Source organism: Colletotrichum orchidophilum, assembly GCF_001831195.1.
Source record: "Colletotrichum orchidophilum strain IMI 309357 chromosome Unknown Scaffold_98.1, whole genome shotgun sequence".
In the NCBI taxonomy this organism is placed as follows: Eukaryota; Fungi; Ascomycota; class Sordariomycetes; order Glomerellales; family Glomerellaceae; genus Colletotrichum; species Colletotrichum orchidophilum.
In genome coordinates, this window is record NW_019173054.1 from 128,139 (window position 1) to 144,015 (window position 15,877).

The 15,877-nt window shown below is 20.7% G+C and overlaps 3 protein-coding genes across 3 annotated transcripts; all 3 read left to right on the forward strand.

Annotated features, from left to right (window-relative positions):
• Positions 1-1,165: 1,165 nt before the first annotated feature.
• CORC01_10171 (transposase) lies at positions 1,166-1,315 on the forward strand (the record flags this gene model as incomplete). The annotated part of the gene is made up of 1 exon (XM_022621800.1): positions 1,166-1,315. A coding segment is annotated over one exon (150 nt), but the record flags the coding sequence as incomplete, so codon positions are not given.
• Positions 1,316-1,663: 348 nt separating this feature from the next.
• CORC01_10172 (uncharacterized protein) lies at positions 1,664-1,849 on the forward strand (the record flags this gene model as incomplete). The annotated part of the gene is made up of 1 exon (XM_022621801.1): positions 1,664-1,849. A coding segment is annotated over one exon (186 nt), but the record flags the coding sequence as incomplete, so codon positions are not given.
• A 12,661-nt stretch (positions 1,850-14,510) lies between these two features.
• On the forward strand, positions 14,511-15,566 carry CORC01_10173 (mucin; the record flags this gene model as incomplete). The annotated part of the gene is made up of 2 exons (XM_022621802.1): positions 14,511-14,758; positions 14,813-15,566. 2 exons carry the CDS (start codon positions 14,511-14,513, stop codon positions 15,564-15,566), a joined length of 1,002 nt encoding a protein of 333 aa, XP_022471702.1.
• Positions 15,567-15,877: the final 311 nt, after the last annotated feature.

Consider the following 15,877-nt stretch of genomic DNA (forward strand, 5'->3'; position numbering starts at 1 on the left):
TATAAAGTTTTTAAATAAACTTATTATTTTTATATTTATTTTTATAATAAAACTTTTTTTAAATTTATTATTTTTTAAAATTATAAATTTTTATTATATTTAATTTAAAAAATCTTTTTTTTTAAATATTATTTTAAATTTATCGATCTTAAGTAATTTAAAGTTTATTTTAAAGGCTTTTTTTAATTAATTTAATATATTTATAAAAGCTAACGGATTTAATATTATAAAATAATATAAATATATTTTTTAAATAAGTCGGTTTATATAATATTTATCTTAATATAATTAATTTAATAAACCCGGTTTTTTAAAAAATATAAATATTTAATAATAAAAGTTTTAAAAATATAATTATTAATAATAAATAATTATAAAAACATAAAAGAAAAAAAATAGCTTTTATATTATTTATTAAACCTTTATTATAATTAATATAATATTAATTAAGTTTTGAAATATTATTTATTTTTTATATCAAAACTTATTTAATTTATCAAAAATTATATTAAAAACTCTATTAAAAATAAAAGCTATTATATTAATATTTAAATATATAATGTCTGTATTATTATATAAAAATAATCTTTAAATTCCGTATTTATTTAATATAATATTTATAACGTACTTTATTAATTAGCCGCGTATATTAATCAACCGCATACTTTTTCTACAACGCGCTTTATTCTTAACTATTTAAATTTTTAATACGTAATAACTTAATAACTATAATATTAATCTATATTTAAAAAGATAAGATCATTTTTATTATTAAAATAATCCGAACTATACGTATTATAAGTCAGAAACTTAATATATAACGTATTATAAAAATATATAATATCCTTAAAAATACTTTATATAATAAAATAAATAATCGATTACGCCGCGACTAAATTTAGTTTTAATAATATAAACTCGATTTAATTAAGAAAAAATACTTTTTTAATACGTTATTAAATAAGATTTTAAAGGATTTTTTTTACGATTTATTAATATAAAAGATATAGTTAATTTCTTATTTTAAATACGAAATAAAACGCTTATTAAGAAGTATTAAGTTAAAAAGTTTATCGATTTATAGCCGATTTTAAAAACTAAATTTAATTATTTATATAATTATTAAAGGGCTTTTTAAAAAGATCTAAAAATTATTTTAAAATAGTTTACGTTATTAAATAATATAATAATTAAATACGGTATTAATAATAAAGATCTATATAATTTCGATAAAACTAGCTTTATAATAAGCATTATTCCCAAATTAATAATCGTTATACGTATTAATAAATATAGAAAAGCGAAATTCGTTTAACTTAGTAACTATGAATAAGCTAAAATTATTAAATATATTAATTTAAAAGGGTAATATATTTTACTTTTTATAATCGTTTAAAGGTCTTATTATTTTATTAATTAGTTAGTAAGATCCGGTTTCTTAAGCGACTAAGTAATTAAACTAATTATTAATAAATAGATTAATAATAAAATTAGCCTAAATTAGATTAAGTATTTCGATAAATATACTCGGGCCTATATAAAAGGTATTTATTAAATATTTATTATTAATAAATATAAAAGCTATTTATTAGCCGAATTCGATAAATATTATAAATAAAATAATATTATAATTATTAATATACCCTTATATTTATCTTATTTATTAAATATTACGTTTTATTTATTTTTAAAATACGTATATAAAGATAAAATTAACTTATTTATTAAATCCTTTATTAATTATATTATAAAATCCGAGTTTTTTATTACTTTCTATAAGGTTTATAATAAAATCTTTTTAAATAAAAATATTAAATCCGTTTTCTATAAAACTAAAATTTTATTATAAAACTTAAATTATATAATTAAAAAGTTCGATATATATATATAAACGCTTATATTTTTTATAATCGACCTTTTAATATTATTAATTTAATAATTATAAACGCTTTTTAACTGCTACGAAGCGTTTTTATAATTTAATTTTATTAAAACTCGGATTTTAACTTATTAAAAAAGCTTTTTAATATTAATAATTAAAATAATTAACCGGTTAATAAAAAATACGTAAATAATAGCGTACTTAATTACAATTTTAATAAATTAAATATATATATTTTAAAATATTAATATAACGTTTATTAAATATTAAAAAACAAAAAGATATATATTTAATTTAAAAAAGTATTTAATATAAAAAAATCCTAAGTTATATTAAAAAAAAAAAGGGTAAAAAAAAACGTTTAATATTTTAAAAAAGTAAAAAAAAAGGTCTATTAAAAAAGGGTTAGTCGGCTTAACGGCGTTATAATATATATAATAAAATAGGCTATAATATATAAACGTATTTTAAAAATATAAAATCGTTTAATAATTCAAATATTAATAAGAGTTAATTAATATTTTACGTTATAGTTATATAAACTTATAAAATATTTAAAAGGTTAGAAAAAGTACGCGGCTAATTAATATACGCGGCTGATTAGTAAAGTACGTTAATATTAAAATATATTTTAATTAAAAAAAGCTAAATAGCTATTTATTAAAAGTTATACTAATTAAATTATTTAATAAATAATAGATTTTTTATATTATTAAATAAGTTAATAATAAGCTAGACCGTTTTATTAAGTTTATTTAGATTTCTTTTATTATTTTTATATATAAAAGCGATTTTTAAAAGTAACTAGCTTTAATAATATTTATAATATTAATCGCTTTAAGCTTTTATTATTCTAAATAACTAAATAAACGTATTTTAAATTTATTTATAATATAATATTTAGTCTTATTAATAACAAAAAATTGAAAAGCTTTCGATTTCTTTTTAAAAATATAAGATAATTAATTACGTAATATTTAATTCATCGCTTTATAATTATTATTATAAACTATAATAAATAAAAGCTATACTTAATAAAGAGTTTTTAAATATTTAATAATAGCTTTATATTTATTATATTAACTTTAATATTATATTTAAACCTGAATAAAAATAAAATAAAACCGGCGGTAATAAGAATAATAAGAATAAGTTTAATAAAAAAGATTTTTATTTAATAATATAAATAATAATAAAGCTTAATAAAAAAGACTACGTTTATATTAATATAATAATAAATTAAATTATTTTATATAACGTATATGCATAGCGAGTCGCCTATTATAGCGAGTCGCCTACTTTCCTTTCCTTTTATACCTTCTATTTTAATAGCTATTTTTTTTTACGTACGATTATAGATTCTTTTTTAAATAAAAATCGTATTATCTTTATATTTTAAACTATTAAAAAAGACCTAAATTTATCCGTACGAAAAATAGTTTTTATTTATAATATTTTAAAAATAGTATTTTACGATTAACGTATTAACTTATTATTTCAATATAAAACTCGTACGAATTTAAAAAAAATAACTTCTTTAAAAAAAACCGTAATTCTCGAATAAGTTATTAACTTAATTAATTAAGGATTTCTATTATAATTTAACGATATACAAAATATAGCCGATTACTTTTTTATTAAATACGACGCGACGTATATCGGACCGCGATAAGTAAAAAACTTTATATAATATTAATTATAACTAAAAATACGTTTTTAATATAAAATCGATTATTAAAAAGTATTAACTAAGGATCTTATAATTATTTAAATTTAATTTACTTTTATATAAAATACGATTATAAAATACGGAATATATAATTATAATATTTATAATTTTAATAAGATAGGCTTTTTAATAAGAATATTTTCGTACGTAAAAGTTATTATAACTTTTAATTATTATAAAAGGCTTTATACGAAGCAGCTTAGTAATTAAAAATAGGTTTTTATTATTTAGGGTATATATACGAATAGCTAGGCGTTACTTCCGTATGTTATTATAAAAAGTAAATATTACCTCTTTTCGTAATATATTAATAACTAATTCTTTTTTAAATAACGTATCTACTTTAACGAAAATAAATAGATTATAAATAAGATCGGCTTAGATTAGTTAAAGTATTTTAAAAAATATATAAAATCTCGTACGAAGGGTATTAAGCGGCTCTTAATCCTCGATAATTATAATAGTTATAAATTGATTAAATTCGATAATTATTATAAAAAGCGTAGTATTATCGCTCTTTATATACCTCTATATTTATCGCATAAGCTTTAACTTTTTAATATTAATTATTTTAGCCTGCTAAAAGCTTTATATAGTAAAAAAATCGAGAAGATAATATAGATATAAATTATATATATTACTAAGGACGACTTCTTTCTTACTTTTAAAGCAGCCTTTTTTACTTTAATAAGTAAAGAAAACGTATAAGCTAGTTTTAAATAGGCTAGAATTATACCTTTTAATTTAAAAATAGTTATTTTTCGCTTAGATTTTAAGCTAAAAACGCTAATACTATTTAACTTATACCTAAATAGTTAAAGCTCTTAGGACCTAAAGATACTAATTATAATATATAACGCCGTACGAAGCTCTATTTTATTTAAAAAACGGATTTATAATTATTAATATAGCTTATTAATATATTTATATAAAGTTATTAACTTATAAACTAAAAGTATTAATAAGTTAGTATATAAATTAGCTTTTATTAAAGCTAAGTGCCGTAGGCTTTATACGGTAAATAAGATATTAAGTAAACGCCGGAGGGCTAAAAAAACATAACTACGTTTTAAAAGCTTATTTAATATTACTAAGGCCAAGGTAATCTAAATAAAAAAGGGGGTTATTAATATTAAAAGCGAAAATATATATTAAAAAAATATTTATATAAAAGGGGTTAAATCGCGCGGGCGGTAATACGGTAATTATAAAAAGACTAAATATAATATATAAATATATTAAATAGTTTAAGAGACCTTTAAAAAAAAGGCTAATAAATAATTCTAATTAATTTCGTACGATATAACTTAATTAATTTACATAAATAGTAGGAGGGTATTTAGAAGTGGGCGACTCGCTATAATGGGCGACTCGCTATGTATGTACGTTACTTATTATAGGGTATTTATTATATAAAAGCTTATTATTTTTATTAAAATAAAGTAATTTTTTAAAATAATATAAAAAAAGTTTTATAATAAGTTTAATAATTAACGCCCGATTTTATAATATTTATATTTAATATATTTATTTATAAAAATATAATAAGCTTATTATTTTATTTATTAATGTTAAAATTTTAATATTCGTATTATTTTTAATATTAAATTAAATAATAATAATATTAAAAACTATTTTTTTAATAATTTTAATTATTTATATCGGCTCGTCGACGTTATATAAAATATAATTAATAATTAAAAACTATACTTTTATTAAGTTTATATATAAAATAAAATATTTATTAATTAAAATTATCTTAACTTTTATTTAAAATATTTTAATAAATTTTAAATTATAATTTTATTAAATTCTTTAAATTAATTATTAAATAATACCGGCTTATATATAAAATAATACTTTTTTTTAAAAAAGACCGTTTTTATTTTTTATTAAAAAATTTAATAATAATTATTTTATATTAATTAAGTTTACTATTTTATATTATTATAAAATCTTTTTAAAAATAATAAAATCGTTGATTTTTAATAAATAAAAGGTTTATTTATAATAATAATTTTAAATAACGTTTTTTCTTATTATCGGATTTTAAATTTAAAAATTATAATATTTTTTTATAATAAATTAAAAAATATAGTATAATAAATTTTTATAAAGCTTATATTATTTTAATAAGGTTAATAATTTTAATATTAAATCATTATAATATAAAATAGCTAAAGCTTAATTAATTATTAATAAAGCCGCCTGCCGGGAAGCTATAATAAATTATTATTAATTAAAAGCTTATAAAAGGCCGGTTATTTAATTTTTAAATAAGCACTAAACTAATTTTAATAATAAATAAAAAGTTAATTTCGTATTTTTAATAAAAAGAAAATAATAAAAAATTATATAAATAAAAAGCCGTTATAATTTAATATTTAAAAGCGGTAAAATAAATAAAAATAATATTAAATAACGGTAAATAAAAAGATTTATAATTATATTATTTTATTTATTACTTAAGTAATTTATTATAAATTAACGTTATAATTAAAATAAAAATAATAATTTATTTATTTTTTTATTACTCTTAAGGACTTTATAAATACTTTATAAAGAATAATTTAAAATATATATTATTTAATAAAAGCTTTAAAATTATTAAATTATCGAAATATCATTATAAATACTTTTATCGCTTTTATAAAAATATATTATAAATTTAAGCTAATTAAAATAGTAGATATATATACTGCTATAAAGTATATATTTTTATATTAATTCTATATACTTTTATATTAATTCCTATTACGGTTTATAACTAGATTTCCCATCTTTTATATACGGTTGCCTAAGGAAAAGAGGGCCGCGGAATTCCTAAGATTTCCTAAAGATTTCCTTTAGAAGAAGCGCTTAAAAAAGCCTAAGATTTCCTTAAGATTTCCTTAAGATTTCCTCCGTTTTTTTTAGAAAAAGTCGCAAAGAAATCCCTAAGATTTCCTCCGTTTTCCTTAAAGGAAATCACAAGGAAATCCTCAAGATTTTTTAAAGGTTTCCTTTAGAATTTTTATAATATATCTAAGAGATTTCGCTAAGAAATCTATAGGAAAATCTTAGGAAAGGGCATTAATATATTATTTTATTCTCACCACACAAAAGCGCATAACAATTCCCTTTTTTAATATCGAAATCTATAACGTACTTATATAGCGAACGGGCTATTATAGCGAACGGGCTATTATAGCGAACGGGCTATTATAGCGAGCGGGCCATTTTTAAATACCCTCTTATTATTTATATAAATTAATTAAGCTATATTATACAAAATTAATTAAAACTACTTATTAGCCTTTTTTTTAAAAGTTTTTAAAATTATTTAACATATTTATATATTATATTTAGCTTTTTTATAATTATTTATTATTATTTATATAATTTAACCCTTTTTATATAAGTATTTTTTTAATATATATTTTTATTTTTAATATTAATAACCCTTTTTTTTATTTAGATTATTTTAATTTTAATAATATTAAATAAGTTTTTAAAATATAGTTATGTTTTTTTAGCCCTCCGGTATTTATTTAATATTTTATTTATTATATAAAGCCCGTAGTATTTAGTTTTAATAAAAGCTAATTTATATATTAATTTATTAATACTTTTACTTTATAAATTAATAACTTTATATAAATATATTAATAAGTTATATTAATAATTATAAATATATTTTTTAAATAAAATAAAGCTTCGTACGGTATTATATATTATAATTAATATTTTTAAATCTTAAAAACCTTAATTACTTAGGTATAAATTAAATAATATTAACATTTTTAATTTAAAATTTAAATAAGAAATAATTATTTTTAAATTAAAAAATAAAATTTTAGCTTATTTAAAACTAGCTCGTACGTTTTTTTTATTTACTAAAATAAAAAAAAAACTATTTTAAAAATAAAAAAAAAAGTCGTTTTTAATAATATATATAATTAATATTTATATTATTTTTTTAATTTTTTTATTATATAAAGTTTTTAATAAATTTAAATAATTAATATTAAAAAGCTAAAGTTTATATAATAAATAAAAAAATATATAAAAAGCGATAATACTATACTTTTTATAATAATTATTAAATTTAATTAATTTATAATTATTATAATTATTAAAAATTAAAAACCGTTTAATATTTTTCACATAAAATTTTATATATTTTTAAAAATATTTTAGTTAATCTAGGCCGATTCTATTTATAACTTATTTATTTTTATTAAAATAAATATACTATTTAAAAGGGAATTAGCTATTAATATATTATAAAAAAAAGTAATATTTACTTTTTATAATAACGTACAAAAATAATATTTAATTATTTATATATATTTTAAATAATAAAAACCTATTTTTAATTATTAAACTATTTTATATAAAACTTTTTATAATAATTAAAAATTATAATAACTTTTATATATAAAAATATTCTTATTAAAAAGCCCGTTTTATTAAAATTATAAATATTATAATTATATATTTTATATTTTATAATCGTATTTCGTACGAAAATAAACTAAACTTAAATAATTATAAAATCTTTATTTAATACTTTTTAATAATTAATTTTATATTAAAAACGAGTTTTTAATTATAATTAATATTATATAAAGTTTTTAATTTATTATATTTTAATATACGTTACGTTACGTTTATTAAAAAAATAATTGATTATATTTTATATATTATTAAGTTATAATAAAAATCTTTAATTAATTAAATTAATAATTCGTTTAAAAATTACGGTTTTTTTTAAAAAAATTATCTTTATTAAATAGGAATTAATATACGGGTATAAATAATTGATATACGGGTATAACTCTTATACGGGCATAACAGCTACACACTATTATTAACTTAAAAAAATATATAAACTATAAATACTTTATCCTAAAAGCGGTAAAAGCTCCCTTATTAATATTTTTTTATCTCAACATATTTATTTAAATTATTTTATATTAAATTATATTATATTTATTTTTAGTTTTTATGCTTTTTATATCTTTTTATTATAATATATAATAAATAGCGAATTAATATTAAATTTTATTAAAGCCTTATTTAAATAATCACGTCCATTAAAAAACGGCTTTATTATTATTATTAATTAATATTTCTTATTCGTACCTTTTTTTTTAAATACTCGTTTATAATACCTATTTATTAATTTATATTTTTATAAATTTCTTTATATTAAGTTTATTAAATTAATTTTTAGTTTAAGGTTATAATAAGGTTATAAATTAATTACTTTTTTATTACTTTTTCTTTTATATAAGTTTTATAATAATTGTTTTATTACGGCTTTTTAATAAACGGCCTTATTAAGTTATTTTAAAAACTATTAATAACGTTTTTTTATACTAAGCCTTTAGACTATTATCCTTTTATATAATTAATCGATTAAGGATAAATTATATTAAATTCCTTAGCTTATTATAAAAAAATATAATAATTTTAAAATTTAAAATCCGATAATATAAGTTTTTTAAAAACGTTTTTTTTAGTTTTTAATAAAAATAAACGTTTTATTTTATAAAAAAAACTTGGTTATAAATTTTATATAGATTATATATATTACGGTCGGCTAATCATAATAAGGTTTATATTAATAAAAATCGAGGCTACGATACTCATAAACAATAGTCGTTATAGGAATAGCTTTAGGGAAGCTATTATCTATAAGTTATAAAGTAAGTAAGGCTTCGGTAATTAATTATAGTCTTATTAAATAAGTTCTTAATAAAGATAACTAAAAATAATCATAAGATTTAATACGAAGTTAATTATTAAAAAAGCTATAGAAGTCTATCCTTAAGCCTAGCTCGGGCTATTTTATATATAAATTTTAATTATAAATATATTTTTTATAATATCTTATTTATTATTATTTAACCGTTTACCGAACGGTCGTTTATTTTATATTTTTATAATCGTCCGTTTTATTTATTTATGGATATTTGTTTTTTATTTTATCGTGCGATTATAGTTATATAATTTATTTATAGTTCTTTTGTCCCGAGGGGGGCCGTCTAGGTTCTCACTATTATATATATAGTATAGTAGCCGCCGTAGGTCCTGTAGGGCAGGGCCCTGGTCTGGCAATGCGTATTGGGTCGTAACAATATAATAATAAAAAATATTTAGCTATATTAAAATAAAATAGTCGTTTATAAAATTTTTAATAAAAAAGGCCGTAGATAATTACTAATTAATAATATTATCTTTATTATTTAATATTACTTTATAATTAACTTTAAATACTTTAAAAAAAATATATTTTAAAATTTATTTAAATATTCCGAATTAATTTTAATATATTAATAAGTAGCTAATACTTTATTTTTTATATAAAACTATATAAACCGTAACTCTTAATCTTAAATTATATTTTATATAATATTAATAAGTCGATATAAATAACTTAAACTATTAAAAAAATAATTTTTAATATTATTATTACTAAACTCGGTTTTTAAAATAATATAAATATTAAAATTTTAATATTTTTAAATATAATAATAAGCTTATTAAGTTTTAATAAAAAGGTATATTTTATAAAAATAATATAATATTAACTATTAATTATTAAACTTTTTATAAAAACTATTTTATATTTTTTTAAAAATAACCTCGGTCTTAATAAAAATAACGAGTTTTTATATTATAAAAACTTTATAATATATATAAAAAATTAAATTATTAATAAGTATATAAATATATATTTAGTCCTCGTTATTTAATTTTATTATTAATATTTTTAAAAACTTAATATCGTTTTTATAATCTAAGTTATTATTAATACTTTTTAACTATTTTTTTTTATTTATTTTTATTTAGTTTTAAATATAATATTAAAAATAATATAATAAATATAGAGCTATTATTATATATTAATAAACTTATAAGTTAAGGCGGCTTTTATTTATTTATTATAATTAATAATAATAATATTTAATAAGCGAATCGAATATTAATTAATTAATTAACAAATATTTTCTATAAAAAATTAAAACCTTTTTAACCTTTTATTATTAATAAGGCCGAATATTATATTAAAAATAGATTTAATATATATTTAATTAATAGTTTAAAATAACAAAAACTTAAAACGGTTCGTATTATATATATTATTAAAACTAATTACCTTTAAGAAACGCTTTTATATTAAAAAATAAAATAAAAATATTTATATTAAATTAATAAACCGGTTAGGCTCGTTATTAATTTATTTTATAATATAAAGCACCTTTTGCTTATTAAAAAGCTTTATTAAAACGGTTATTAATAAATAACCGTTTAATTTCTTTTTATTTATAAAAGCTTTAATATTATAAATATCCTATTAAATAAATATAAAATTTAAAAATTATTTTTAAATAATAATATAAATATCGCGGGCTTTAATATTAACCCAGCGGCTAATAGTTTTAATAACGTTTTTAATTAATAATATAAGTTTTTAATATAAAGGATATATTAAAAAACTAAGGCTTAGCCCGTAATTATATTAAATATATTCGGTTTTAATATACCGTTATAAAAATTAAGCGCTCTTTTTTTTTATTTTAATAATAATTATTTATTTATAATTATATTTTTACGATTTTCGTTAATATAACCCTATACTTTTAATAAACCGTAGTTTATTAAAACGATTTTATTAAAATATATATTTTATCTTTTTATTTTTATATATATATTTATATTAATAAATAATATTAAACCCGTTTTTTTAATAAATATATTAATTTAGTTAAATAAAACGTCGATTATAAGTTTTAAATTATTAAGAATTTATAAATTTAAGATTAAATTAAATAAAAATAAAAACGAACGTTAATTTAAAGAATAAAAACTTTATAATAATAAAATTGTAAATTTATTTAAAAATTAATAAAAGGATACTTTAAATAAAAAAAAATATAAAAGTAAAAATAGTAAAATAAACGTATTAAATAAATATAATAAATAACCTTATTTCTATTATTATTATTAAACTTATTTAAAAAATTAAAAAGTTTTTTAATTAACTATTACTTTTCTTTTATTATTTTTTAAACTAAACGTAATATAAATTTAAAATTTTTTATAAAAATAATTTATATAAATCGATATTCCTCGTTTTATAAAATAAATTCGAAAATAAAATACAATAAAAATAAACTATATTTTAAATTAAATATTAATATAATAACTTAATAAGTTTAAATAATTATCGTCGGAAATATTTTATAAAATTTTTTCTTATAATTATTTTATATTTTAATAAATATTACGTCGTTCTTATATAAATTATAAAATTAAATAATTTAATAAAACTAATCTAAATAAAAAATAAAACTACTTTTAAATATATTATTGTTATTAAAATTATAATAATTATTAATATTTATATCTAAACTATTAATAATAAAAAGTCGTAAAATAAAAAAATACTTATTACGTTATTGTTTTAAATTAAATCTATTATTTAAATTTGAGTTTTAAATTTAATATAACGAGTTATATTTTAATAATAAAAAGGCAGACTCGGGTATAAGGGATTTTAATATAAATAATATAATAATAAAGCCTTAATTAATTAATATAAACGACGCGTTACGATTATATATTAAAAAAATTCCTAAATATTTTAAATAAGACCGGTAGAATTAAGATAAGGTAATAGCTTTTTTAGGCTAATAATAGTATATAGCTGTTATGCCCGTATAAGAGTCATGCCCGTGTATTAATTGTTTATGCCCGTATATCAATTCCTTATTAAATTTATATACGTTTTTTATTATAATAATTAACCAATATATCGGTATTAAAATATTATTTTTAAAATATTATAAATAATAATAGCTTTTTGTATAAATAGTTTTAGGTTTTTTTTAATAATTTAAAATATAAAAATAATACGGTTTTTTTTTAAAAAAAATTATTATTATATATAAAGGAAAATTATTATAAAAGGAAAAAGTATAGATAGTAATAGAAGTGGCCCGCTCGCTATAATAGCCCGCTCGCTATATAAGTACGTTAATATAAAATTAATTATTAAAAAAGCTCTAAAAATCTAAACTTAAGCTTAACTTTAATTTATATTATATATAAATTTTATATATTATTTAAATACTTTTTTTATATTCAAGACCGATATTATAAAATTAGTTTTTTAAAAATAAACCGATTTTTATTTTATTAATTTATATTTAAAAACCGTTTATTATTTATTAGTTTTTTTTATTATTATATAACTTTTTTATAGTTTTTTTAATCTATTAAAGTAATATATATATTCTTATTATTTAATTATATATATAGCGAGATAGCCGTTATAGAGTAGCGGGGTAGGTCCTTAGTTTAGTATATATATTAAGTCGTAACACTATACGCTAGACTTTTTATAACATATATTAATATAATAACGTTTCAAAAATACATTACGTTATTAAAGCTATATTTCATAACTTAGCGACGTTAATTACGCCGGGATTTAATTATTAAAAACAATATATATTAATATTAAATATAAAACTATAATAATAAAAATAATTTAAAATAAAAAGAATATATTAAAAAAAACGGTAGAATTTAAATATATTAATAATAAAAATTTAAATTAATTACGATAATAGATGTATAAACCGCTATAAAATATATACTTTTATATTAATTCTATATACTTTTATATTAATTTTATATACTTTTATATTAATTTATTTATAAAAATAATATATATATTTTTATTTTAATTATATATATAGTAAAATAGCCGCCGTAAAATAGCGGGGTAAGTCTTTAGTTTTTTATATATATTAAGTCGTAATATTTTTATATTTAGTTAACTTATTTATTATATTTTCTTAAATATAAGCTTTTATTATTTTTATTAAATTATTATAAATAAAAAGTTTCAATAATTAAAAATAAAAAATATTGTAAAATAAATATATACTTAATTAATAAAATATATTATTTATATTACAAAAATTATAATTTTATATTTTTAATTTATTATATTTTTTAGTTACTAAACTTTGTTTTAATAAATAAGCTTAGTTCTCTATTTTTATTATAAGTATCTTACTTTTATTTCTTTTTTTAAAAATATTTCTCTTTTATGTACGGATACGTACTTAGTTCCCTGGTAACGTCAGCACGTGTATACACCCCCGCTTTAAAATCTTTTCGAACCCAGGATTCCATTCCGTACGCCCGGATACCTTAGCTGCTTCGGCACAATACCTAGGGTGGAGTATTGCCGCCTTCCACCTCATCGTACCCCTTGCGTATGTGACCAGGGGGCTACCATGGAGAGTGGATCAAGCAACGAAAAAAAGGATGAGAAAAAAAAAAGGGTGCGAGCTCTTCTTCGTCCCTGTAGGTATTATCTTGTTGCCAAGCGTGCAAGTCCCATCATTCATCAACCCCCCCCCCCCCCCCCCCCCCCCCCCCCACCCCCCCCCCCCCCCCTCCTCCCCCCCCCCCCCCCCCCCCCCCCCCCCCCCCCCCCCCCCCCCCCGCGCACCCCCCCCCCCTCCACCCCCCCCCCCCCCCCCCCTTCCAAAACCAAATTATCATTGTCCCTTCTCTCCCGTCACCCATCGTGACCCTTCATCCCTCCTGGATAATCTCGTCGACAACTCCATCCCATTAATAAACATACGTACATCCTATCTCCGGAAATTCTTCAAGATGCCGTATAATACTCGCCGCAAATCTTTGTCTCTGCCATCCCTGGGCATTCACGTTCCAGGGAGCCACCCAAGTCGCAGTCCGGCCACAGCCGCCCCGAGTCGAAACATTTCTGAGAACGTAGGCAATCGCATAACAATTACATCGACAACAGTGCCGCGCCCGAATAAGAGACAAAAGCGTTCACATGGGGATGACCCAAGACATGTACAAATGTCACAAAAACGACCCGGGAACGCCGCCAATTTCGATCACACGCCACCGCCGTCTCCGATATCATACAATGTCGAGATGCAGGAAGCAAACAGCGACGCTAGATCTGTTTCCCACATGAATCTCGAGGGGATTAACGACGAGATTGTAGAAGCTACCATTGCCCAACTGCAAGTCACCTGTAATCGCCCTCATCTGGTGCGAGAGCTGGCCACTGCATTGTCGCAGCAGATTCCCATCGTCAAGAAGTAAGGCCTTGCTTCCCAGTCTCAGGAGTTCCCGACTTTCTAACACACCCGTAGCTCCGCAAACCCCTGCGCCATTGTTTCCTCCCGCCTCTCCGCTTACCTGAAGCGCTCTTGTTGGAGCGCGCGGACACCCTGCCCGATGGCCAAGGAGCTCGAAAAGATACACCCGCGGCGGACCTATTTCTACCTCACAACTCGTCCAAGACAGCCCTTCCCAGACTCGCCAGCCTTCGCTCAGCGCGCCGTCATTTCTCCATCTCTATCTAGTATTGCATCTGGATCTGACGATGTAGACGACATCGACCTCCGCCGGAGGGATTTAAGTCCGTCCCCCGAGGTCGATCTTTCCTCTCCCGAATTCGATGACGGTGACGAAGACTTTGCCATGCCCACTACACCCGTTGGATCACTACCGAATAGTCTACGGTACTCGAGAAGCCAACGGAGCGCCTCTCCGCCCTTGGAGAAGGATGAACGAGAGTTTACTCAAACGGCCGACGGTCTGCAGAAACGCAAGCTAGCTCGTGAATTCTCTTCGATGGGTAATGCCGAACAGCCTGCCAATGCCTACGAATCGGCACGGGATGATGGTATGTTCGACGAGAAAAACAGCGTGGCCGTCAACATCGGATTGGTGTCTATGCACCAATTCATTACAAGCCCAGCCATCAAGCCAATCGTCCCGACGAGTGCTAAAAAAGAAACTGAAGGCGACAGCTGGTTCAAGCTGGGGAGCCTTCTAGAGTGGGATTATAGCCCCGAAAGCATTGAACTCGACGAGCTTGACTGTTTGCTGGACTCTTGTTAACGGCCGTGATGTGCATCGTGAAGCTGAAAACTGTTCCACATCCCATCTCATCATAACGAGTGTCCGCTGGGGGTGTACTGGTTCTTCAGTAAATCCAGTACTAAGCGCGACCCCTTTATCGACACTTTAACCAACTGCGCTCCTTATTTTGGGAATTCGATGCTCAGGTAGCGTCCGTCGTTGGATGGTGACGAAGAAGAAAAAAATGGAACCGGGTTACATGGTAACTGTTCAGCGTGAAGTTGATTTCGCTTCGGAGTATCAAGGAATGGGCGGAGTTATCGTGTATAAGTAGTTGTGACAGCAACTGG